Here is a 25,656-nt window from a genome sequence, read left to right on the forward strand (position 1 = left end):
AAGGATTATTATTATTATGAGCTGGTCATGGTTTGAATATGGTGTATCATGTAAGGAATCAAGCATTGGCTTCACAACATGTACAAGTGAAGACATGGAACCTGGTTATATGTTGTGATGAACACATCAGACTACATCAACAACTGTCATCCTGGGTCCACTTACAAAAGAAGATCTGAGCAATAATGGTGGTAACTTCTTTGCTTACCTTTTGTTCCTGGAGCTGTGCCTTGACAACCCTGAACTCAGGAGATGGAGCTTTCTGGTTGGCAACCATGTCCTCCGTCTCAGACAGCCAGGACAGCAAGGAGTCAAGAGCATCATTGAACTTCCCAGACTGCAACAAGGCACTGTCCAGGTTCCTCTCACGGTCAGACACCTAGAAACAAACGATGGTCATCATAATCAACCAGATCCAGATTGGACTGAATTCTGTTGTATTTGGCAAACCTAACTCAAAAACCAGTCAAGGCTGTTGAAGTCAGTGGGTGAGGTTAGTTAACACTGAAAAAATACATTGTCATGTCACTGTGTACCAGATACAAGGTGGAAATTCAGCAGATCATTTTGTAAATGATGCTGACAAACCTGGACACTTAATCAGAGTGAAACCCGGGATTATACATACAATGTTCAAGGCTGTAAGAAGTGCAAGTAAGAACAATTTTAATTGCTGCACTCTTGTAGAAATATGTTATTTGTAAGCCTGCAAACTGATACTGAGTGTGGCTTTAGCTTAACAAACAAGTGCTTCAAAGCAAATGTGCCGTATCCTAAGCTGAACCATACTGCACAATCGACAAATAGAAAATGAGCAGTCCAGAGTTATCCCTCTATCATTTAAGTTATTATCCAGGCCTCGATTTTTGAAGCTCTCTAAGTGCTAAGATAGCTGCAAGTGCCAGCCATACATTGGCATTAACTTATCTTAGCGCTAAGACAGTTTTGAAAATCTAGGCCAGTTAATGACCAGCTTAGTTTACACTTAACCTTGGGTGAATGAGTTTAGTTTTATGCAGCTCTCTGCAATATTCCAGCCATAAGGTGGGGTCTGTAAATAACTGAGTCTGGGCCAGACAATCCAGTGATCAACAGCAGAAGCATCGATCTGCGTAATTGGGAACCGGTGATATATGTCAATCAAGTCAGCGAGCATGACCACCCAATCCCGTTAGACAAGCATATTCACCTTTCATGGCAAGCATGGGTATTTGAAAGCCTTTTCTATCCTGTACCTTCATACTTAACCAAGATCACACATAACCAGGAAACAAGAGAGGCTGTTTCATGTGAAACCTCAGGAACGTTACATACCTTCTCATTAAGTTGTGACCACTTGTCAGCGAGAACCTCCAGATCAGTTTCCAGTTCAGATGTGTCTACTCCTGGCGGGACAGACTGAATCAGGTTCTGTCCTTCTGAGGTAACGACGTCAAATTGCTTCTGGAGGGGCTCAATGTGGTTGCGAACAACATTCTGAAAAAATTACTCACATCTGCACTGTTTTGCAACAGACCAGGTATCACAAAGTGTTAAAATAAGAGTGCCTGAAACATCATCTTACAAATAACGATTCCAAATAACCTCAGATCAACAAATAACACAAATATGTTCTATAAATATTGAATGCACATAATTTTTATTCATTTAGCGAGTTTACCAGCGGCTTTTTCCATGTTTTAATGGCCAATATCCAACAGTAAATCTATTTTCGTTAGATCTGACCAATTTTATTTTGTTGTTTTACAGATGTGCTATTCATATTTCTTTGAAGAATAAGAAAAAAAATCAATTTTCCCCACTCACGAAATAAAATCCCCATGTTTTTTACTGGCCAAAACTGTAAACTTACAAGAAAATTTTGGGGGGAATTGTTCTTTTCCAAAAATACACTTAGTAAATTGCCAGAAGTAAAAGACTTGTAACATTTAGAAGGTATATTACTTTCACTGGTGATATAATTTTAATTTTCTGAGGACCAAAATCTGTAAAACAAGAAATAAAACTGGCCTGACATTACTATCACTAAACGTGTCTCTGCTACAATCAGGTTTAATCTGTTCTCCACAACTTCTTTTCCAATGTGACAACTGTAATATTTGGGATTAGTGAAGTTTAGATTTTAATGTTTGTGGGTTGTGTCCAATTAGGGCTTTAATTCCCAACTCTTCTTGAGGTAACAAACTCCCAACAGCAATCTAACCCACTCAACCAATAATTGTTCTACAAAAATGAAGTTCTACAACAGATAGTCTGGATGAAATAATACGTGTATGAGTCACACAACTGTAAAGTGTAATCCCAAGTTTAGAACACTGGACCACAAAAAGTCATTCACAACTTTCAGTCCTACATATGCCCCTTCTGACCTTGAGTTCATCCTGCTGTTCCTTGATGAGACCAACATCTCCACCAACAGGTTTCAGTGACTCCAGGTTGTCTGCAGTCTCGTCAATATCCTTCCTCAGTCTCTTCAGATTGTCATTTACATTCTTCACCTTGTCCTGTGTGGCTTCGATATCATCAGCCCGTTGTCTGGCTTGATCAGTCAGGCGCTCATGTTGGTTCTTCAGGTTGGCGAGCTGTAGAGACAAGTCAGTAGATGTTTAGACCAGTACCTTGAGATTTGTAGCAATGACCTTTCTGATCAACTGCTTATCTTCCAATTCTGATGCCAAAATCATGAGAGAATTAGTGACGCATCTTCAACAGTGTGTCAGTGTGATATATTAGGTCAGTTTGATGGCATATCTTGAAAGCTTTTCAATTTTGTGTTCCCCACAAGGACACATATGGTGCGGACAAACCTAGGAACATCAACATTTTTGCCATCAATGAATCAAATACACATAAACTCATTGCAGTAAAAAAATGGCTGTACACTGTGCCCATTCGGACCTGACAAATACCTTGGCAGAGAGGTATAATAATTGCAAGAACAAAGTTGGGGCAAGAGCTAGCCCAGCAAAATCATAAGAAGCAAAAAAGAAGTTGTTATCCATAAGTTTTGTCTTTTATCATTACATTCTAAATGCCTTTGAAGAATTTCAAAAGGGTTGTAGTTTCAAAGGGAGTGATGCTGAAGTCCACTTTCAGCAAACTTCAGCAGATCATGGAAAGGCAGCTACGTCTCACATTATCAGTGTGACGAGCTGATGCCAGCAAGGTTACACCTCTGATCAAATGGGGAAAGAAGGACAATGACTTAGGCTATAAGTTTTACCTGTGTTCTAAGCATGTCTGGGTCAGAGATGTATCCTGCTCTGAGCAGATCATCACTCTGTCTCTCCAGGTCATGTAGAGCATCACCCATGTTTTCCAGCTGATTCTGGTAGTCCTGCAACACAAACACTCAATAACACACATGCACTGAAACTCAGGTGTCCCACAAATATAGAATATAGGGGTAATCATAGTCTGATACTGTTTTTATTGCACAGGAATTCAATTCTGCCAGCGAAGGGATTTGAAGAGAAGAGCAGACGAAGGAACATTGCTGACTTATCTATGTTCAGAAGTGAATATACTGTGTTTACCAAGGAAGAAGGCAAGCACCTTACCTGAAGGTCCTGTTTCTGGGAATCCAGGGTGTTCTCGTCACGGGCTATTGGGCCCATCTTCTTCAGTTCATTCTCCAGGTCAGACATCTCTCCAGCTACATTCCTCAGTTGACCCTGGACATAATGAAGCAGGTATTACTGCTAGTTCACCCAGTCTTAAAGCAAACATGATCTTGAAATACAACGATAAAGTAATGTAGTTAGTGACAACTGTATCAAGCTATATGTACATACATACTGCTCAACAGACATAGAATAATCCACACGGACAATTCTACTACCCACACATCATTAGTCAGATCTATTTTCTGAAGAAATATCCAGTGTTCTTTAATTGGTAATGTTGATTCAATCTTTACTGACACCTGGACATGCATCTCACCTGGAACTGTCCAACAACTTGCGAACCAGTCTCCATGTCACCAAGCAGCTCATTGAGATTCTCCTGCAGGGCATCCTGTCTGTCCCGAACCTTGTCCACGCTGGCCTTGAGTTCGGCCGTGTCTGGGTCATCTGAAGCCTCCAAACTGATTCCCTCTACTAGGGCATCCAGGTAGTCGAGCTGGTCCTGGAGGCCTCCAACATCCTCTTGGAGGTTCTGGAACACAGGACAGATTCATGAAGCAGAAGTGATAATACATGCAGCCATGTTATATACTCATGGAGTATTTGGATGTAACAATATGAACCAAGTTGAGATATACAGAGTCTGTGTAATCAGTAGGTAAGTAACATACTTCATTCACATGTTGACTGAGAAATCATCAGTGGTAATCTGTAATGGCCATGATATCAGGGAAGGAGTTGAGTTTACCACCCAAACCTGCCACTTCTAACAGTATTTTTTAATACAGAAAGGAAAAGCCTGAACTGATGCAGCTCTCCGACCTCTATTATTTATTACAGGATATTTATATAGTGGACATATTAATTGTACATGCTCAAGGCGCTGATTTTCCTTGCTCACTGGATGTCAATCTCAATGGCACACCATATTATCAATCTCAACTCCCTGGGGGACATGCAACTCTTGCAGTTACTAGGTGCACAGAGTTATTGCGGTTTTGTCATCCTCTCAAGGTACCCATTCACAGCTGGGTGGACTGGGACACATAGTCACAACACTTTGTAAATGCTTACTGCATGTTGCTGTACCCTCAACTAGGTGTTTGCATGTATTCATGTGGCCACCATCTGGCATATATAACAATGGATTCGTGAGACTTTTAAGTGCACAGGGTTGTGTACTATACACTAGGGGTTGTGACAGCACTGAAAGAGTCTTCACAAAAAGCTGACTACAAGGTTTTTATCACTACAACCCAGAAACAAAACAGAGCCAGATTGTGACATGGACACATCAAGAGAGGTCTCTGGTATGCCCAAAGAAAGCAACCCTGCTCAACAAGTGCCTGCAATATAGACATCAGAGCTAACTTCTCCCCCACTAACAACATTGACAGAACTGAATGGCTACCTTGATCTTGTCCAGATATTTGGGATCCTTTGACATTTGTCCAAGAGCAAGATGAGATTCCAGCTTGTTTTCCCACTTTAGGAGATTGCCAGTGGCATCAGACATGTTGTCTTGGATCTCAGCCAGCCTCTGCTGGAGGTCCTCCAGACTCTGGCTCCTCTCGGTGATGCCCGAGTTGAGATGCTCCCAGCGGTTGTTCAGGTCATCCAGCTGATTCCTGACATTCTGCCGACCATCCTTCACACATTCCATCAGGGCCTCTCCTTCCCGGTTCAGGTGATCATGGTCATGTGTCTTCTTCAGGACATCATTCTGTAGGGCCTGTCAAAGAAAACATGAATTTTGGATTTGTTTATAACCTGAGAACATCAAACTAAGGGCAAAAAGTATGAACTGCAAAAAGTCACGAACATATAATTAAGAAGACTGTGACTGAAGTATTACAAAGATATCATCCTAGCCATCCTCAATATAATTATTTTTCACACTATCGTATTTTTCATCATCATTTTCTCTATCATTATCTACTGCCTACAAACCTGTAGCTCCTTCAGCTTCTTGCCCACTGTGTTTTTATCGAGTTTATCCGGCTGGGTCTTCTTCAGCTTGTCCTCTGACATGTCCATCCACATGAGCATCTTGTCCAGACAGTCCTGGTACTTCTCGGCATGTGCCTTGGCTTCAGCCAGATCCTGCTCCTTGTCCTTGGCTGATTCCTGGAGATCCTTCCACTCTGCTTGGATCTGATCCAAGGTTTCTGCGATATTCCTTGTGTCCATGGTTGGAGAAGCTTTTTCAAGTATCTTCTGTCCCTTCTCCAGCAGATCCCTTATATCAGGCTCTTGGGCAGCAAGATCTTGAAGCAAAACCTGACAAAACACAGAATGAGTGAGTCGAGATGAACTGACAAGTCAGTAATTTCAAACTAATTTTTATTATGTAGAATATGACACAACATGAACATGATTTTTCTATCTCTCTTCAATGCTGACAAATATATTCAGGCTGTAATTCTACACTCCAAACCTTGTGATCATCTGCCTGCTTCTTCAGCACATTCTGATCCCCAGAGAGAGGCTCCTGGTTTCGGAGTCTGCGAGATACATCAGTGATCCAGGTCAAGTTCTCCTTACAGTCAGCAGTGAACTTCTGTCCCTCCTTGCCAGCCACCTCCAAAGCTTCATTTCTTGCATCTGAAACACACAGACAAGATATGTCTCAATCCCTATATACCACACTACAATGATTAATACATAAAAAAATCTGATGAATAAAGGAATATTTTTTATCCAAAAATCATGGAAATGCTTTTTGTCAAATGATCAACATTATTATGAGTTTCTGGTTGAGGTAAAATTATTCCAGACTGGAATATTTCGTAGTGTATCGTTAAACTGTGATCTCACCCATTTTCTTTTCGGCATCGGCAAAGGTTTTCTCAACCCTGGCCAGTTTGGCACGAAGATCTGCTTTTGTGGCAGAATCTTTGGTCTTCTCACTGAGTTGTTTACACAACTCCTTGGTGCGAGCTAACACAGGTGTCTGCTCAACCATCTCCTCCGCCAATTCCTACAGGAAGACAGAAACACATTTAATACCTTGTTCACTTCTTGTAGCACATGAGAAATGGATGTTTCACAACTGAAACACCACAACTGGGAAAATAAGTTTTCCTTCAGAAAGAATGTATTGTTCAATTTCTCTAAAAGCACACACACTCATATAGAATTTAACTGCTTTTGATTCCATGTGCCACTTACAATCATCTCATCGGCCTGCCTGCTCTGTTTCTCAGGGTACGGGCTGACAGGTGGGAGAGAATCCAGGCGGTTGTGGAAGTCTTGGCCCCAGTTCTGAAGCATACTGGTCTTCTGAGCAAACTCAGATCCAATGCCTTCTATGGCACTAAGACTGGACTGTCGCTCATTGAGTCGGCTCTGCAGTTTCTCCCAGCCCTTGCTGATGGTGTCCATCTTGCGGCTGATGGTGGCAGCGTCACGTGACTCTGGGTCACATTTGTCCAGTATGGAGTGACCAGCATGGATGAATTGATCATATAAGGGCTCCTGACTGCTGAACTCCTCAGAAAGGACCTACAGATAAAATACATTTTCAGTAATAATGTTTTCTCTATCTATTCCAAAGTGAGATATGAGTGATGGTATGAGATTCAGCCTCTTACTTGTTTGACATGACCCTATTACAACAAGGAAGTATAAATACTATCAAGACCAAGATACATGGTAACTGGAATCTAGTCCACAAAATAATATTACTTCTCAGTAGTCTTAAATGCTAACTCCAACACCTACTTAATCAAAATACTTCTACTTACTTTGACCTGGTCTAGTTGGGTCTGGATGAGGGCAGGCTCTGTAGCAACTGGCCCCAAGACATCAAGCATCTTCTCCTTTTGGGTGAGCCACTTGTTGAGCTGATCCCCATTTTCACGCAGGCTTCTCAAGTGGGACACCATGTCCTCCAGGCTCTTGCGGCGCTGCTCAGAGGTAGCGCGGAGTCCATGCCATTTGTCATCTGGTGACAACAAATAATGTCTTCAGGAATATTAACAGTTAGACAAAGAGTGACAGATATGGCGAGCCCAGAAAATATGATCTCACCTAAGGGAACCTCACAGTCATAATACTAATATTCTCCTGTCATCTATGACATTTGTATGACAGTTGGAAGAGTGAGTGAGTGAGTGAGTGAGTTTTGTTTTACGCCGGTTTTAGCAATATTCCATAAACATCACGGCAGGGGACACCAGAAAATGGGCTTCAAACATTGCGCCCATGTGGGGAATTGAACCTGGGTCTTCAGCGTGATGACAGTTGGAAGAACTTAGGTGGTTGTTTTGTGACAGTTCTACTAATTAGAGAAGAGGTTGTTCACTATCAATACTGCAAAGATTCTGGTGCTAACCTAGTTGTGAGATCTGGGACTGAAGAGTGTCCAGTCCTGGGACTCCAGGCTTGGTCTTTAGAAGGTGCTGAGCCTTCTTCCTGATGTCCTCCACTAGACCCTCCTTGCCCAGCAACTCACGGTGGAATGCCTATAAACACATCAACCATATCAGTATCTGCATCCATACCAACATAAACACCCTCATCAACTTCTGGCAGCCAATCGCATGAAGTGGCATTCAACTAGACTTTTTTCAACGATCTATTTCTCATTCATTTTGTGTAATAGTCTTCCACAACAACATTAAATACCTAAAAGTCAAAACCTTGAAATCTCTGAAGTAAAAAAAGACAGTTGGCATTCTCATTTAATAGTGAGTGAGTGAGGTTTGGTTTTATGCCACTTTCAGCAATATTCCAGCAATACCAGTGCGGGGGATACCAGATATGGGCTTCACACATTGTATCCATGTGGGGAATCGAACATGGGTTTTCAGCCAATGCTTTAACCACTGGGCTACCCCACCACTCCTCCTCATCCAATAACTAATAATGACTGAGTAGGAATTTGATAATCACCTTATACAAATATTTATAACTAAAAGAGCAGACATGCTGCATCTGTTACCTCATGGTCCTTCAGCTTCCTCTTAGCCTCCTTCTCATTGGTGGGGATGGAGGCCACCTGTTTGCCGATGTCGCCGTCCTTCATGTCAAGCCAGGTCAGCATGTCTTGGAGGTCCTGCAGGAAGGTCTTGATGCTGGCCAGGACCGTGTTCAGCTCCTGCTGCCGGTCAGCCAGACGTTCGCCCACGATGTCGTACCGTTGGTTGATGTCCAGCAGCTGTTGCTGGGTTTCAGACAGATCTGAACAACACCATCAGTCAGTCATTAATGGTCATTTCAAATAAACAATTAACAAGATTCAAATGAATTTTTAGTGAGATCAATATAATTAATTAAACCTTATATGGAAGCATAAATTTCAGGAAATGTCTATTCCCTGTTGCACGTTTTCAGGTGGTTCCAAACAGCATTGTCAGTGACTCGAGGCAAAATTAAACAACAATGAAGAATATGTTTGAAAAAAAAACTGTCATGAAACCTAAGACAAAAGAGAAACTTGATGTGGTAGCATATATACTTCAGACAGTGTTTATATGACCAGTAGATTTTGGCCAGCTCAGACAGATCTGAACAATAGCTTTGGTCAGTGATTAAGGCTGTCTTAACAATATCTGATGACCTATAGGTTTGGAGAAATTGTTAGTTAATTGATAGATAAAGAAACCTACAATGACAGGATCACTTTTAGATGTTCTTATACATCCAGTTATACATTAGTGTGTCTTAAATAATCAAAGATCCTGTCAAAACTGCAGACATGCAGTGAAGGTTTTGAAAAAAACTATATTTGTTAATTGATGAAACCTGAAATGGCTAAACATATTTTAGAAAATGGTTTCATTATGCAGAATATGACAGAAACCATTCTGGTGTAAAAATCATAATGACAGATCAAGGACACAAATGGTTATATGTAGTGGAGGAAGGTTTTATTCACAATTAAATTTTGGTGTGTAAATAAATAGGCCCAAACATCACATCTGTTTAAGAGAATTTGTGGCATATTCATTGCATGGTCATTCAAGGTATATTTATTGCTACTGTTGCCATTAGTAGCAATCATGATTGCTCCTCTTGGCCATTCTGGAACAAATGGCATACATTAAACCTCATAAAACAGTTCTTCAGTTTCAGATTTGCTTGCTTATCTATATAAAACAATAACATGATGTCACATATTTTCAAGAAATCAACGATCAGACACGTACTTTAATTCAAAACATCATTGTAAACATCTCATTCAATGCAACAAGTGCACAATGTGCAGTGCCTGTGATCTGCGGCCTCCTAACAGTGGTGTTAGACATGCAAGGTAGGCTCTGTTAATTGTGTTGATGATACACTGGTTCATCTATATATGGGTCCACAATACAGATATGGGGTACACAACAAATATCTCTGGATATTATTTTAGATACAGCAATGCGCCACCAATATATGTTATTCCATTTATGTATGAATTGATATGTATTCTCCACTCACAGCACACAAAATAAGGCACATGCTATTACATACGTTTGATTATCCTATATTTGAACTTAAATACTTATCTTTGAATTTGTAAGAAATTAATAAAAATCAGCACACAAATATGTATATACATTCCAAATTTGGAGAAAAGTAATCTAAAGTCTGTAATCGTGCACTTAACTTAATAAAATGATAAATTTGTTTTGAAAACACACACCAATTTTCCCGTATCAAATCTGTGGTAATAGTTATCCGCAGACCATGTGAATAAACATAAAGTTACGCACCACATTCTACAAAGCATCTTAGTGCCAAAAAGGTCACAACTGATATAGACTAGTATATATATGCCCACGACAACCATATCACTAGGATTACAATAGCTCTGTCAAAGATCATAACTGTATTTTTCCCAAACCAAGAAGTGTATGGTAAGGAGTAACCTTCAACCAAGGTGCAATACAAGCAATTCCTAAACCCAGGTAATGGACGTGAATGAATGACGAGGAGATGTACATACCATCCAGCAGCAAGTTGTCGGAGCTGCTCTTTCGGCTGCTTACCCCGCTGGACTCACTGGACAGAGGGCTGGTGGCCAGAGTGGTCGGAGAAGTGGGGAAAGTGGGGGAAGGGGTACGTAGTCGTGGAGAATATAGACCTAGGCGTCTCCGACCTGGTGGCAGACGGGCAAGATGTGGATGCACAGAGTATGATGGTGAAGGAGCATTTATAGATGGTTTCATGTTTGCAGTTTGTTCCAAATCGTTACTTGTATGTTTAAGATAATGTTATCTTATGACAAAATAGGATCAACAGTAAAAAGTGTTAATTTTTGAAACACATTTTGAGACACAAAAGAATCTGTTAACTGCGATTAGAAATTTATCTACAGTGAACCAGATTACAACATGAAACCATCAATAAAGATATGGGTGCTTTTGGAAGAAATCATGAAAATCAAAGTGCTGAAACTCCCACTGCAAAGTGGATCAGTTCAACTGCAGATTGTGTAACAATCCCTCCAAGTTGGTCCACTTGAAAACATCGGTAAATTAATCTAATGGCAATCCTAGCAAAGATCATTAAATCCTTGAGGGTCAGTGTGAGCATGGAATTTCAAACCCCTACCAAATACAAGTTGGCAGCAATGAGGTCAACTTCAAAGAACATACATTCATATAGATACTGCAGACATATGCAAGCAAGGGTAATTTCAATATCAGGACTCGTTACTCATCAAACTCATGATGCTTGCCAACTTGCATCTAGATAATAAAGCTTCCAGCACCAAGAAACCCAAAATGGTTTGAAACCTTGCTATCTACATAGAACCCATTGAAACATTCAGAAAATCTGAAATTTGGATTGAAATGAAATGACTGGTGATCATGAAAATGCCAAAATGCAGTTCTGACATGCATCTGGTCTAAGACAATAAGCAAGCAAGACTAAGCAAGAACTTACTGTTGATCCTTCTGAAAGGGCTGAGCGGTCGTTCGGAGGACGACTGCATCATCTCAAGTGCATTGCCAAGGTCATTGATTTCATCCACCTTCTCACCATGAGCCTCAAACTCCTCAAGCATTGGCTGAAGCAGAACAATATTTTTGTTAAAATTTGATGGTTGTATTCGCAAATAAATGAAAAAATAATCATAAGTAGGGTCCTGACAAACTCTTTTTACTGTTGATATCAATACACTTAACACTGTTCATAATATTATAACAGGTAAATTAAGCAGTTTGTTTTCGATTTCTGAAAACCCATCCAAAATTTTAACTGAACAAAAAAAACACCTTAACAAGCAACTGAATATTTAAAAATATGTTGATTCTAAATTAGACATTTTATTTTTCATAAAGTACCAGCCTGAGTTTTTATCCAGATGTTTGTTCCCCTGTCCAAACTAAAATCCTGCCCAAGAGTTTAAAAAGTGTGCTTATTAAGAGTAGTCAGTGTGAAAAATATACCGTCATCACTTCCACAACCATAACTAAAATTTTCTGGCATCGTTTTACCTGAAGTTCTGCAATCTGCCGCTCCACTGTCTCAATGTCAACAGCTACAGGCTCAAAGGAATCCAACTGAGATTCTATTGCTGCCAGCCAAAGGAGAATCAAGGTCTTGGCATTCTCAAACTCATTGTCCTGTTTCTCCTTCTGATCTGCCTCTCTCTCCTTGTCAGCCAGAAGAACAGTCAGGTCATCCCAGTTCCTTTCTAGCTCGGCGAGGGAATCCTTCACAGAAGTTACTTCTCCAGTTCGTGGATCTTTCACGAGGGAGTTACCAAGTTTCTTGATGTCAGAAACTAATCCAGCTCGTCTATTCTTCTGGTTAGCTACTTTTTCAAGTTCTGATTTCATCTCTTCACTTGGCATTTTGTTAAAGTCTTTCGATTCCATGTTGTCAATGTTTGCTACTATCCATTGATTTGAGTCTTTAAGTTCATCCTGGAATTTTTTCAGTTTACCTGACACATCCTCAAGATCACGTCCTCTGACCTCAACCTTCTTTTGGATGGTAGCATACTGCTTGTCTATGTCCTCAACCTGTGATTCAAGGGCACGTGCCATCTCAAGGTCACAGGTCTTGATGAGATCAATCGCTCCCTGTTTGATGGAGTCAATGCTGGACTTATGATTCAAGATATCACTCTCAACAGCACGGAACTCTTGCATCTGCTCCTGAATATTGTCTGGGTTAAGACTGATTGCGTTCTGCTTCTTCATCATCTTTTCAGCATCTTTCATCCAGTTGAGCAGACCACCGACAGCCTCCTTGACTCCTTGAGACTTGGTGATGGCAGTCTGTAGATTCTTTGTCTGATCATCAATGTCTTTGTTGAGTGATTCGTATCTACCGGTAATGTCTTTCAGAGTATCTTGCATCTTACCAAGTTGTTGTGGGTCAGCAGAGATGCCACTCAGACCATTGGTCAAGTTCCTTCCTTTCCTTTGGAGATCATCCACAACACCAGATTGGGCAATGGCATCGGTCCTAAGTGACTTCAGCTTTTCCAACTGATCATGAAGTCTGTTGGGATCAGGAGATCCACTTTCTTGCTTGATGGACATGAGGTTGTCTTCAGCCTTTGTCAGCCACTGCAGCAGTTTGAATGCCACGTCATTATAGTCCCTCTGTTTGTTGGCCAGATCATTCAACCTTTCACCAAAGTTGCCACACTTGCCCTTCACTTCCTGGTAGCGCACTTGTGTTTCTTTGAAATCCTCTTTGACGGTTTCAGCTGCCAGTCCTTCCATGCTGATAAGACTGAGGCGAGCTGGACGTTGTCGGTCTGCTTTGAAAGCTTCAACCTCCAGTTTGTGGAGCTGGAAAAACAACATATTCATCAGAATTATACTCACCTGGACTATTTCAGATGAAAGCTTTTTGCATTTGAAAGAACTTTCTTTGTTTTCTTTATGGAATAGACTGTAAGATGAGTGGTTTATATGAGGTGAGGTGAAACAGGGATCAATGTTGCTCTTAACTCATATGATGACTTAAGCTGGTTTTATTGAGCTTGTTCACTGAGATGCCATGCCACAGTTGGGCATGAATACCTCACACATTATACTGACTCAAAGATGACCAGTTCTTGTTGTATCCATTAATGATGAGCACCAGGCTGCAACCAACAACCATCCCATGTTAACGCCTTTTGGTATGACGTGGCCAGAGATCAAACCTGCGATGCTCGAACCACTTCACCATGGAGGTGGTTAGCGTCTTGAGTGATGGAGGAATTTGAACATAATGCTGACAGTATTTCAGCCATATTATGGTATGTCAGATTTATAAGGGAAGAGAGCAAGAAATGATGCAAGCATTAGGTATTCAAACTTCTGTAAAATACATAAGCACGTGTATGGTGTTTGCAACCCTAGACTCCCAATCAGGTCAAATCAGGCTCTGAACCCATGATCACAGATTTATACAGGATCTCAATACCGAATTTCAGGATTTGTGACAAGTGAGTCACTGTGCCCTCTGCATGAAACCTTAAGATCACATTGAATAAAGGCTACACATACCTTGGCTTCCTCCATGAATTTCTGCGACGTCATTGACATGAACCTGAGATCAGCTTGATGGGCCACAATGTCAGACAACAGGGTCTGAAATGAAGGATATGAAATCTGTAGAATGAATCAGGAAATAGATCCCCTTTGGGTATGGTTGACCAGAATACATCATGTTCTCTCCTTGCTACAAAACACATTCATCCATAATTTCTCAATTCAAAACAGCCCATACAATGGCCATCATATATTCAGGCAAAATTATAAAATTGAAACTGCGTCTCTTCTAGCCTGTCGTTGACATAGTATAATCCTGTCTCTGACATGCCGTAATGCTTCTCATCATATAACCCTACTCATGACCTAATGTAATCCAGCTTAAAAAGTTTCATATTTTTGCATTGGTGTGGTTATTCCAAATTTCAAACTGATATGTTTTCTAAATACCAAGACACACTGAAGCATTGTGAACACTATTTTCCTTGTGTCCTGATACAGACGTACAACACTGAGAGATGGGAATATGTGACTAGAACCCCCACTAGCAATAGCAACATCTTCCTACTTTCCCAGAAGCAATAGCAACATCTTCCTACCCTCCCAGAAGCAATAACAACATTTTCCTACTTTCCCAGAAGCAATAGCAACATCTTTCTACCTTCCCAGAAGCAATAGCAACATCTTCCTGCCATCCCAGAAGCAATAACAACATCTTCCTACCTTCTGCTTGTCTGCCAGCGGTTTGAGATCCTCGAATCTCTGCATGCACTCCTCCTGCCTGTCCAGCTCCTTCTCAGCTGTTGTCAGCCACACCAGGAACTTATTGTGCTCGGTCTCAAACTTGGTCAACTCCTCTAGGGCTGTAGATAAGTGCTTCAGACGCGTCTCGGATGTCTTCACCACCTGCACATGTTTATAGTAGTGCCAATGCATGATCCATGTTTAGTGAAGTTATGGTGACAGTGTCTTTATTCTTGAAACTGTCTTTCTGACATTTGTTGACAAAGCAAAGCATCTTAGTACTCATTTCAGAGAGAATTATTACCAATGTGTAACTGAAATCATGGCTGCAACTGACAAAAGAAAGAATTAGTGCCAAAGAAAGATGCCCCAAAACATGTGACTACGTGCTGAGGGTTGTTTTATGCCAATTCTCATAACAGATGTTCCATCTTGTCAAGTATAGAAAATAAAGTAAAATGTGAATACAAGTGTAGTTTAAGAGTGGCTCTCAGCCATACTCTAAAAATATTACCACAAATGGGCTCCATACATTGTGCCCATGTGGGTTGCATTCATGTGATAAGGGAACATTTTAACCCTTAGTTACTCCCTACTCTACTTCAAGACGGACACCAGTTCGCATATCACCGCATCATGGACAGGTTGACAGCTGACCTTGTTGAGACTCTTCTTCAGCTGAGCAGCCATAGTCTGAATCTCCACAACCTGCTCTGGTGTCAGCTCCTCCTGGTAGTGTTCGGTTAGCTGTTCCGCTTGGTAGACCAGAGACAGCATCCTCTGTTGGTGACTTGTGATCTCCTCATGGATAGCCTGGAGGAAGAAGATTTAGTTTGAAACAGCTTTGAACAGAATTTTTCACATGTCAGGTAAAAGTGGGATGAAAGAAGGAAATAACAATGGACACCTGGAAATATACTCAGACCAAATCTTGGATTCAAACCCATCTTCACAGGTTTATGGCATGTAACTTCTGCTGTCTCCACTAAGGACCCAGTAGGATCATTATTATAGCCATAATACAGTCCTGATGAATATCTCAATGTATGTGTGACCTTTCCAGGGCAAATGACCGGAGACCCTAATGCGTTCCCTGAACTGGAAGGATGCATCACAATCTTCCTCCGATGTTACTTTGTAACCATGAAAATGTTACCAACTTAGCAAACAAATTCATCACAACTGCCCCCAGGTTGTTCTAGTGCCACAATTACTTTGAAGAAAGATAACTGAATGAGGTTGGTTTTACACAATTTTCAGTGTTTGGAAGACATCAGAAACTGGTTTCACACATAGTATGCATGTGAGGAATTGAACCCAGACTTCTGGTCTGATGTTCCAGTGTGTGACATACAATAGACATTTACCTTGTGAGCTTCCAACTGACTCTGGACCTTGTAGGCCTCATCTCCCATCTGCTGGTCCTCCTTCAGAAGTTGCTCAAAGTCTGAGATACGATTCTGTTCATTGCGGAGGTCCTGCATCAGCTTCTCATACGAGTCAGCCAGACGTCCCTATTGAAAGGGATACACAACACAGGTCAGCATCACAGCCTTAACGCATCACATAAAAACTTACAAACTATTTCGTTTAAAAACAGATTTTTGCCAGCTTGACTACAATGAATTTCAGTTTGTAGATATCTTTGAACATGGAAATTAAATCCACTTTATGCAAGAGCAAAATTAAGACAGTTACATATTAAAAAAAGTATTTATTATTAACATTAAAAATCCTGCTAGTTTTCTTTACCAAGACAATATCTTTTATATTGACTTAATACACATAGGATGAATAATCAATACTGAAAAGTAAGATTTGAATCTTGTAACTAAGTGTTTATGATTAATACATCTGTCTAAATTCTAAAACATCCAAACACATATTTCACATGCACACAAGACCACACACACTTGCAAGCAGAATTTAACATATTTTCAGTCTGAAAAAGAGGCTTATTAATTGGCTGGTGATGTGGGCGATTCTGCCAGTGTAGCTAGATAAAAAAAACATTATTAATCACATAAACACATATGTATAAGTGTACACAAAAGAAAGAAACATACTTTAGAAGACAAAAATTCAAAATGTAAATGTCAATGACAATTGAGAAGAAGAAACATTCCAAGAGAAATCTAAAATGACACATTTTTTCTCAGTACCAAGTACTAACATGTCTGGATCAAGGTTTGTCAGTTAATATTTGAGAGTGCGATAGAGAAATATCTTAACTCTATCATGGCATTCCGTATGAATCCTGGTCAGACAAAACCAGTGATCGACAGCATGAGCAGCAATCGCCAAAGACTATCTGTTATGTGATAACATGTCCATTGTCACAGGATTAGGAAGAGTAAAAATAATTGACCTTGTAATTCATATTGAGGATGACTGATTAATGCTTAGGTTATCCTGTATGTGTCTTCAAAAGTTTCACTGAAATACATAGATACTATTCAAAAGAAGTTAACGAACGCCTGTTCCTCTTATAGTTACAGATATGTGGATAGTTCATATAGTTAAACGAAAATAGCTCATATTCCTTAACTTCTCCTGAGTAGTGCATCATTAATCTGTCTTCACATGACAGATTAATTATAGTCACAATGTGTGTCTTTGGTGACATCAATAAATATCAAACACATCGAAACTATATGTTAAACACATTTATGAGACTCTCCTTGCCCAATCCAAAATATACCTCCTCGTTTCAGAACAGACAAGAATTTCTGTGTCAAACTACGCCACTGGTTACTGAAACCAGCTGATGAGATAAATAATGGATTGTCAAGAAAAGTCTTTCTATCTACAGTCCAGAAAACATAAACATGATAATCGAAATACAATGCTCACTCTGTGCAACACATATGTACAACTAAGAACAATATTTGGGGACATGAAACTACATTTGATTAAACCAAAAATAATGATAAGACTCAACAGTCAGAATCTTTTGCAATGATATAAAATACAATTTGTATTGTGACATGAAATATTTGTCAAACTAAACACAGAAAGAATGTTTTTGGTTTCAGCAAGTGAAAAAATATAAATACTTTGAACTAAGAGCACTTTGCCCAATTCGTATCGTGTAACAAAGAATTCCTTTTAAAAAAGTTGCATTTTATTTTATTTTATTTTATTTTATTTTATTTTATTTTTCTACAAAAATCCTGAAAAAGACATTTTTCTCAGACAAAATTTATAGTAAACTTTTGATTATTTTCTAAATCATTTAATGTTTTATGTGTCTTCACTTAATGGTTGTTAATTGTAAATCATACTTTTGGAGTGGCTTATTCAGGCCTTAACAAGACCTACATTTCAAAGAAGGACATGCTTCAGATAAAATCCACAATCAGTGAGCTGACTGTTCAGTGATATCAAAAGTGTAAATCGACTATGAACACCATGCATAACTGATGAATCTATTAAGTTAGTCCCTGATGTAAAACACAAAGAACAAAAAGGAAAACATTCCTTTAATTCACACCATGCTGATGTTGCAAATATGATCAAATCTGTTAGTGGATATCTAGGGTCAAAAAGCCCAGGTCCTCATGCCTCAGACGAAAATCTTGTCTTGGTTGCTCAGTTGCTCCTTGTCGTGACACCAGCCATACAACAGGCCAAGTCATCAGTTAGTAAACTTTAATCCATTTTATTAAAAATTTGAATGAACAACCTTCATGCAGAAATAACCTCATCACAGGCAAAATCCAAAATGCACTACTCTCATCCATTTTCTATCCAAATGGATAAGATAAACTCCATGGCGGCAAAATTCAACAGCAAGCAGATGGCATTCCAACTGAAATGTTGATCATGCCAAGTACCTTTCTCCTTTCCCTGGCCGTGTTGCCTGCTTTAATGTTCATCTTCAAAATGAGCTCATTCAGCCTGTTGGCTTCACTCTCAGGGGTGCTTGCATCACTTTCATCCCAGCTGATGATACGAGCTCTGTCAACTTTCTGTTTTAGGTCACTGCCTAGGGTTGATGGCTGTTGGATCTTCTCACGTGGTGTGGATGGAATTGAATCATTGGAATCACTCTCTGATTCAATGTCCTTGAATCTGACCATTCTGCCTGCTTTCCCACCTTCTGACTTCTTGTGCTTCGGTGTTCTGGTAGTATCAGCTGCAGCTTCATTAGTAGTTTTGATTTGGGGTCTGTCAGAATCTCCATTAGAGCTCCTAAAATCGACCTTAAGGGATGGTTTAAGATCCACATTTTGCTTGACACCACCTCTTTCAGCCATGTTGGGTACATTGTCCTTGGAGGGAGAACTAACTATTAAGGATGGATCTCTGAGTACTCTTTCAGATTTAGTTCTCTGTTCAACAATATTGGGCACATCTTTCACATCTGCCTTCACTTTGATATCATCCTCTCTGCCCCATTCAAGTTCTCTTGATGCATCCTTTCTGGAAGGTTCAAACACTTTAGGAATATCTTTTCCATCAGTTTCACTGACTATTGCCATATGTCTTCCATGTTCTGGAACATCTTTTTGGATGTGAACAAGATCTTTTGAAGAATCTTCTTTAATGTTTCCTGCAACTTTCGATACATCTCTTCCAAGTTCTGAAGCATCCTTTTCGGAAAGTTCACTAACATTTGAGACATTTTTGCCATCATTTCCAGCAATTCTTGATACATCTCTGTCAAGTTTGGAAACGTCTTTTCCATCACTTCCACTAACCTTTGGAACATCTTTCCCACTCTTTCCAACAATATTTGATACATGCTGATCATTTTCATGACTTTCTGAAACATCCTCCCTGCTAGCCTCAATATCTGATGCATCTATTCCACCATGGTCAATGATATCCAAATCAGTTCTTCCTCGAGTATCATCAACCTTGATGTTGTGATGAACTTGTGAGCCAACTTCTCCATTACTATCACTGATGTGAGAAACATCTTTAATAGGTGTCTGCACACTATCAGTCCATGATCCTCCTCCTTGTATTTCACCAGAATCAACCTCTGCTATTGATGCAACACCAAATGTGGGTTGAAGTGGTTTTATTACACCAACAGTGTCCATTTTGGGTACTGCAAGAGCTGCACAAACAACTTCAGGTTCCTGTTTATTGCTCATCTTGTCTGACTCACTTGTTGTACCTTCTGGTCTGTTTGTTTCAGCAGTTGTCAGAACATCTAGCTCAGGCTTAGCATCATCGCTCAGAGTCTGATCTTTCTCTGGCAGAGCGTTACCTCTTGCCAAGCTTTTTTGTCTCAACTGTGAAGCCTCTTGTAAACCTTCTCTTGAGCTGCTACTGAGGATAAGTCCTGCAGCTATAGCATCATTGAAGTCAAAAGACTGGTTACTGGAGGGATTAACATAACAGCCACTGTCAGGATCTATCAATCCTCTTTTTATTGCCTCCCCTAGGGATATCACACTGTCATGACTTAAGTCCCTTACTTCAACACAGAGGGGAGTGATGACTTGATCTTCAATCAGATCCTTCAAAGAATCAGTTCTTACAGGTCCCACAAACTGCCCAGACGTTGAATCATATAGTCCTTTCATAACTGCGCTGTAAAGACTGAGTCCTTTGGGGCTCAAAATGAAGCCTCGTTGGACAGCATCAGCCAGTGACATGCACTCTCCTGTTTGAGGGTTCTTATAGTTACCGGTTTTCACATCAATCATGCCCAAACTAGCAGCTCTTCTCAAAGTAATTGGTTGGACAGTATCCGGATCAATGACCTGTGAATTTGATCGATGAAGAATGCCACTCTCAAATGCTTCTTCCAGTTTCTTCCTTCCACTAGATGTGGACTCTGATAAGAACTCTTCAACATATATCTCCACTGCACTCTTTGAAGTATCTCTTTCCTTGAAGATGTAACCTACGTCTTTAGCTTGTTGCAGTGTCAGGTCCTTATGCATGTTCTGGTCATGGTAGGTTCCACAGATTGGATCAATTATTCCTCTAGATATGGCATCCTGAAGTGTTAATGGCTGCTTACTGCAAGGAGAGATCACTTTAGCATTGTGATCAATCAGTCCAGACTCTATAGCTTCCACAAGTGAATATTTCTCCCCTGTTGTTGGATCTACAAATCTACCTGTGTCATTTTCATAGAATCCCTTCTCAAGTAAGTCAAATAACGTCCAATGCTTTTGACCATATTTTTGTTTCTTTACAGCATTCTCTATTAAAGAATCTAGGGAAGCCGACAGTTCCCTTGATGGAGGTGTCCATTTGACTTGTTGTAAATCCTTACTGAAGTTTTCTGCTGATGTCACCTTTGCTGGGCTACTTAGTGACCTTGAGAAGTCAGATTTTGGTGCATCTTTGTGTGGTTCTGTAGTAGAATCAGTACTTTTCTGTCCAAAGGAAGGCATAGAATCATCATCTAAAGAACTTGGAACTATGTTCTCAATATGGTGACCTGCATCTCTTAAACTGTCAGCAGATTTTGCTCTTGGAACTCCTTTTGTGAAGAGTTTAGATTCATCTTTAGGAGACTGTTGGCCATATTCATTACCAGTTGAAAGCTGTGCTTCTGTGTCCTTCACTGTATTCTCTGTGTTGAGTAAATGTGAGTCTATTTGAACTTCTGCTGTTACTGCTCCTTGCTTAGGAACCAGATCTTTTTCAGCATGAACAAATTCCTTGAATTCTATTCCAGGAATATGGACAGTTTCCTCAGTAGAGTCTACCATGACACACCCTGAATCGTCTATATTTGCCTTATTTCCTGTCATATCATGTTTTGGTCCCATTTCTTTATCTCTGTTCACCAACAAGATATGGTGTTCCTTTGGAGACCCAGGTACTGGAACCTCTTCCATTTTCACTTTATCTTTACCATAGTCTTTGGTCCCTTGTTGAGGAATGTCTGATAAGTTCTTGGAATCCCCAACAATAAAACCCCTGGATTTCAATGGCTCAATTTGCCTGTGCTTATCTGTATCCCTGAAAGCATCTTTTTCAACTGATTCCACTGTTAAATTCCCATCCTTCAAAAAAGTCTGTACAGGTATTGTCACACTATGACCTGAATGTTGGACAAAGGCCTGCTTCCCATTTCCAGAAGAGGAAACATTTGGAACAGACTGACTCCTTTCATTCATCTCTGAAAATGCCATGTTCTGCACCTGCACAACATTTTGCTTTCTTCCACTAGGTGGTGAGTCAGAAGTTATGAGTCTACCAGCAGTCATGGCATCACTAATAGAGAGTGGATTAGCTGAAGCTATGTAGTTGCCTGTGTGTGGATCTACAAGGCCTTTGTCCAAAGCTTGCTTTAATGAAAAATCTCCAACTTCAGGAACAACAACTTGAGGAAGGTCTGGGTTGATAAGTTTCTTACAGATTGCATCTTGGAGGGTCAGATCCTTCCCAGAAACTGGGTCACAAAATCTTTGTTTTCTGCAGTCATACAATCCTATTTCCAAAACATCAGCCAATGGCAAACCAGTTGGAGGCTTTTCAAAAAGAACATGGTCACTGAAAGCTTGAGAGATATCAACTCTGTTTCCCAAGGAATCAATGATAATTTGGTCCTCTTCAATGTCTGCAGACTTAGCTAAAACATCGGAGAGAGGTTCGTAGGTCTGACTGTTTGGCTGTTTGAATAATACATCTGATATATCAATAAGGCCAATATCAATAGATTCTTTCAATGAAAGAGGCTTTTTAGATAACGGATCGAGGATTGTGCCTTGGTTCATTTGCAGAAGTTGACCGTCAACGCTTTGTTTCAAGGACAGAGTCATGGAACTAATATTCTCTTGGAGTAACCCTCTATCAAGGGCTTCCTTGAGGTTCACCATTTCACTGGTTTCAGAGTCCACAACCAGAGCATTCTTGACATCAATTATTTTGGCATCTACTGCCTCCTTGAATGTCAACAGTTTCTTGTTACCTTTATCAAGGATTTTAAGCCTGTCAGAGTCAATGAGTCCTTCTCGGAAAACTTCACTCAGATCCCTAACTTTCCCAGTAGATGGTTCAATAAACTTTCCAGTTTTCTCACTGTATATCCCCTGTCTTATAGCTTCCATCAAACTGTCATCCGAAATACAAGAGTCAGAGAAAATGAGACCTTTTTCAAAACCTTCTCTGAAAGTCAGTTTTCCACCAGACTCTGGATCGGTGTACATTCCAGTTGAAGAATCAACGAGACCTTCTGCAATGGCTCCATCAAGTGTTAAAAGAGTATTACTTGATGTATTTCTTACACTAACAGAAAGTCTGTCTATAAGTCCTGACTCCATTGCATCGTCTAACTGAACAATAAAACCACTGACAGGATCTCTGAATGTGCAGGTGTCAAGGTCCAGAATATTTTCTTCAATTGCTTCTTGCAGGGTAATATTTGGCTGGTTGCAAGTGTCTATGATGATTCCTTTGTCCATAGCATCTATCAAGTTGTAGTCCTCACCTTCAGCTGTATCCATGCAGGTGCCCTGATCAAGATTTAAAAGACCATTGTCTACAGCTGAGTTAAAGCTAAGTAACATCCCTGTGCTTGTGTCTCTGACTTTGATCAGATCTGGGTCAATTATACCATTTTGAAGAGCAGCTGATAAATCTTCTTCTTGGTTTGTATCTGGATTTAGAAACTTGTTTGAAATGACATTAAATAAACCTTCATCAAGTGTTTCAGACAGAGATAGTCCAAGTGGAGCTTTTGATCTTAGAATCAGTCCTTTGTCCATGGCAAAGTTAAGTGCAATTGCTTGTCCTGAAGCATCAATCATTTTGCCTGAATCAGGGTCAATTATTCTCTTGTCTAGGGCCTCTCCTAAGGAAAGAATATCCCCACTGAAAGGATCTCTAACAAGAGAGTCTGTGTGGATAAGATTGGATTTCAAAGCATCTTTCAGTGGAACTGACTTGTCTTTAGATGTAACGCAATTCAAAACAGGATCGTACATGCCCCTGCTGATAGCCTCATCTAGAGTTAGGCTGGATTTCCTACCAAAGTCACCTGCATAAGAAGATCTCCTCCGTCCAGGTGTAATTGTCTCAAACAACGAAATCTTCCTTCCACCTGGAATCACAATGTCAAGTGTATCAAGATTCAAAGAACCATTTGAAATAACTTCCTGCAGAGTGAATTTTTCCATGGTAACTGGATGCGTTAGTCTGGAAGCAGGATTTATCAGACCTTCAGCAATAGCTTCTGTCAAAGAAATGAAGTGCTTTGTCACAGGATGCTGGACAGCTTTTTCCTCAGGGTCAAAGATCCCACTCTGGAATGCTATGGTCAAAGGGAGGAATGCTTGGGCAGTATTTCTTAACAAACCCTTCTGTTTGGCTTTGTAAACAGTCAGCTTCTCTCCACTGACTGTGTCATATATACCACCTGACTTCATATCCACAAATCCAAGGTTGATGCTTTCATGGAATGTGTACACCAGTCCAGTCCCTTGATCTACTACATACACATCTTTGTGGGAGAGCACCCCACTTTCATAAGCATCTTCAAAGGAATATGTTTCTCCATCAATGAACAGTTCACCTGTCATGGGATCCAAACTTCCATTTTCTAAAGCTTCCAGGATTCCAATAGAATTTGGAGGTCTATCACCATTGGGTATGTTCAGTCTCTTCCCATTTGTCCCATTTGCCATATTTGATGTTGGAGACTTGGCTGAATTTAGCTTACTCGACATAATCAATCCAGTATCCATGGCATCAAGAAGAGGTAATGCCTTCGAAATGGATGAATGAAATACTTTCCCTGTCTGTGTATCAAGTATATTTCGTGATACAGCTTCTTCAACAGTGACCCATTCATTGTTTTCATTGTCCAAAATTTCCTTCTTATTTGTATCAATAAAACCTTGGTCAATCATTTGCCCAAGAGTAAGCAATGTTCCACATTCACCAGGTTTGTAAAACTGATCTTTCTTTGTCTTTGAGAGATATGTCAGCACTGCTTGCTGCAAAGTTACTGGCTTGGCATCCAAAACTAAACCCACTCTTTTCGCATCCTCCCAATTCATCCATTTTCCTGACACTGTGTCTTTCACAGTCGCATCTTTTGCAGACATCAGTGAATGCTGGATGCTCACTGGAACTGAGTATTTCTTCCCACTCTTCCTGTCCATTATCCTTAAAGACATTCTTGCCTCTCCTTTCACAACAAGCTGGAAGAGTCCCTCTCCTAGTTCTTTTGATATCATATCTATGGTGTTTGTATCACATGCATCATCTTCATGGATCAACAGGACTCCTGTTTTCAGAGCTTCCAGGACTGGAGTTACCAAGCCGGAGTTCATGTCAACTACTCGGCCTGACTTCTTGTCCATCTGGCCTGATGACAATGCTTCTAACACATTCACATCATCTTCTCCTTGAAACTGTTTCACTCTAAGGCTTTCAGGCAGAAGAAATTCTTTTATGGCATCTTGAAAGCCTAGCTTTGTTCCTTTTCTAGGATGAATGAGCTTCTCTGATTGAGGCTCCCAAAAATTGAACAATAGATTTTCAACATATCGTTCGAGTATAAGTGATCCTTGTCTGGCAGGGTGACTTGGCTGTTGCTTCTTTGGGAATTTCCCTTTTTCACTATCACTTGCACAGGAGGACACAACATTGCTACTGTCGTGCTGAGAATTAACACTGGCTGTAACTTTGCCTTCTTGTGTCAATGTTTCAGTAAATTCACTGTCTGTTAATGCATCAGGTCTGGAAGTTTTAATGTGTTCATCACGTACCGACATTGGTGAAACTTTGATGGTTCTACCTATTGAATCCTTTGTCCGTTCCTGAAATTGACTCTGTTATTAGTTCATGAAATTAACAACATCGAAATGTGATCGTCATATCATACAATTTGAGTTAATAATCTCAACGTTCAACAAAATAAACAAAGAAGC

At 40.2% G+C, this 25,656-nt stretch overlaps 1 protein-coding gene across 3 annotated transcripts in view; it reads right to left on the reverse strand.

The window, feature by feature from the left end:
* Window positions 1-25,656, reverse strand: part of LOC137290837 (uncharacterized) — a 206,446-nt gene that overhangs the window by 27,671 nt on the left and 153,119 nt on the right. For all 3 annotated transcript variants that reach the window (XM_067821983.1, XM_067821984.1, XM_067821982.1), the window contains 22 exons: window positions 18,640-25,545; window positions 16,171-16,317; window positions 15,461-15,616; window positions 14,783-14,965; window positions 14,075-14,158; window positions 12,059-13,369; window positions 11,505-11,628; window positions 10,561-10,713; window positions 8,572-8,810; window positions 7,963-8,092; window positions 7,373-7,572; window positions 6,798-7,130; window positions 6,444-6,606; window positions 6,064-6,230; window positions 5,577-5,906; window positions 5,038-5,358; window positions 3,943-4,158; window positions 3,561-3,674; window positions 3,224-3,337; window positions 2,370-2,582; window positions 1,315-1,476; window positions 209-379 (listed from right to left, as the gene is read on the reverse strand). In XM_067821983.1, coding sequence (XP_067678084.1) covers window positions 209-379; window positions 1,315-1,476; window positions 2,370-2,582; window positions 3,224-3,337; window positions 3,561-3,674; window positions 3,943-4,158; window positions 5,038-5,358; window positions 5,577-5,906; window positions 6,064-6,230; window positions 6,444-6,606; window positions 6,798-7,130; window positions 7,373-7,572; window positions 7,963-8,092; window positions 8,572-8,810; window positions 10,561-10,713; window positions 11,505-11,628; window positions 12,059-13,369; window positions 14,075-14,158; window positions 14,783-14,965; window positions 15,461-15,616; window positions 16,171-16,317; window positions 18,640-25,545 — 11,937 coding nt within the window. The remainder of the gene's footprint in view (window positions 1-208; window positions 380-1,314; window positions 1,477-2,369; window positions 2,583-3,223; window positions 3,338-3,560; window positions 3,675-3,942; window positions 4,159-5,037; window positions 5,359-5,576; window positions 5,907-6,063; window positions 6,231-6,443; window positions 6,607-6,797; window positions 7,131-7,372; window positions 7,573-7,962; window positions 8,093-8,571; window positions 8,811-10,560; window positions 10,714-11,504; window positions 11,629-12,058; window positions 13,370-14,074; window positions 14,159-14,782; window positions 14,966-15,460; window positions 15,617-16,170; window positions 16,318-18,639; window positions 25,546-25,656) is intronic.

Source organism: Haliotis asinina, chromosome 7 (assembly GCF_037392515.1).
Source record: "Haliotis asinina isolate JCU_RB_2024 chromosome 7, JCU_Hal_asi_v2, whole genome shotgun sequence".
NCBI classification, from domain to species: domain Eukaryota; kingdom Metazoa; phylum Mollusca; class Gastropoda; order Lepetellida; family Haliotidae; genus Haliotis; species Haliotis asinina.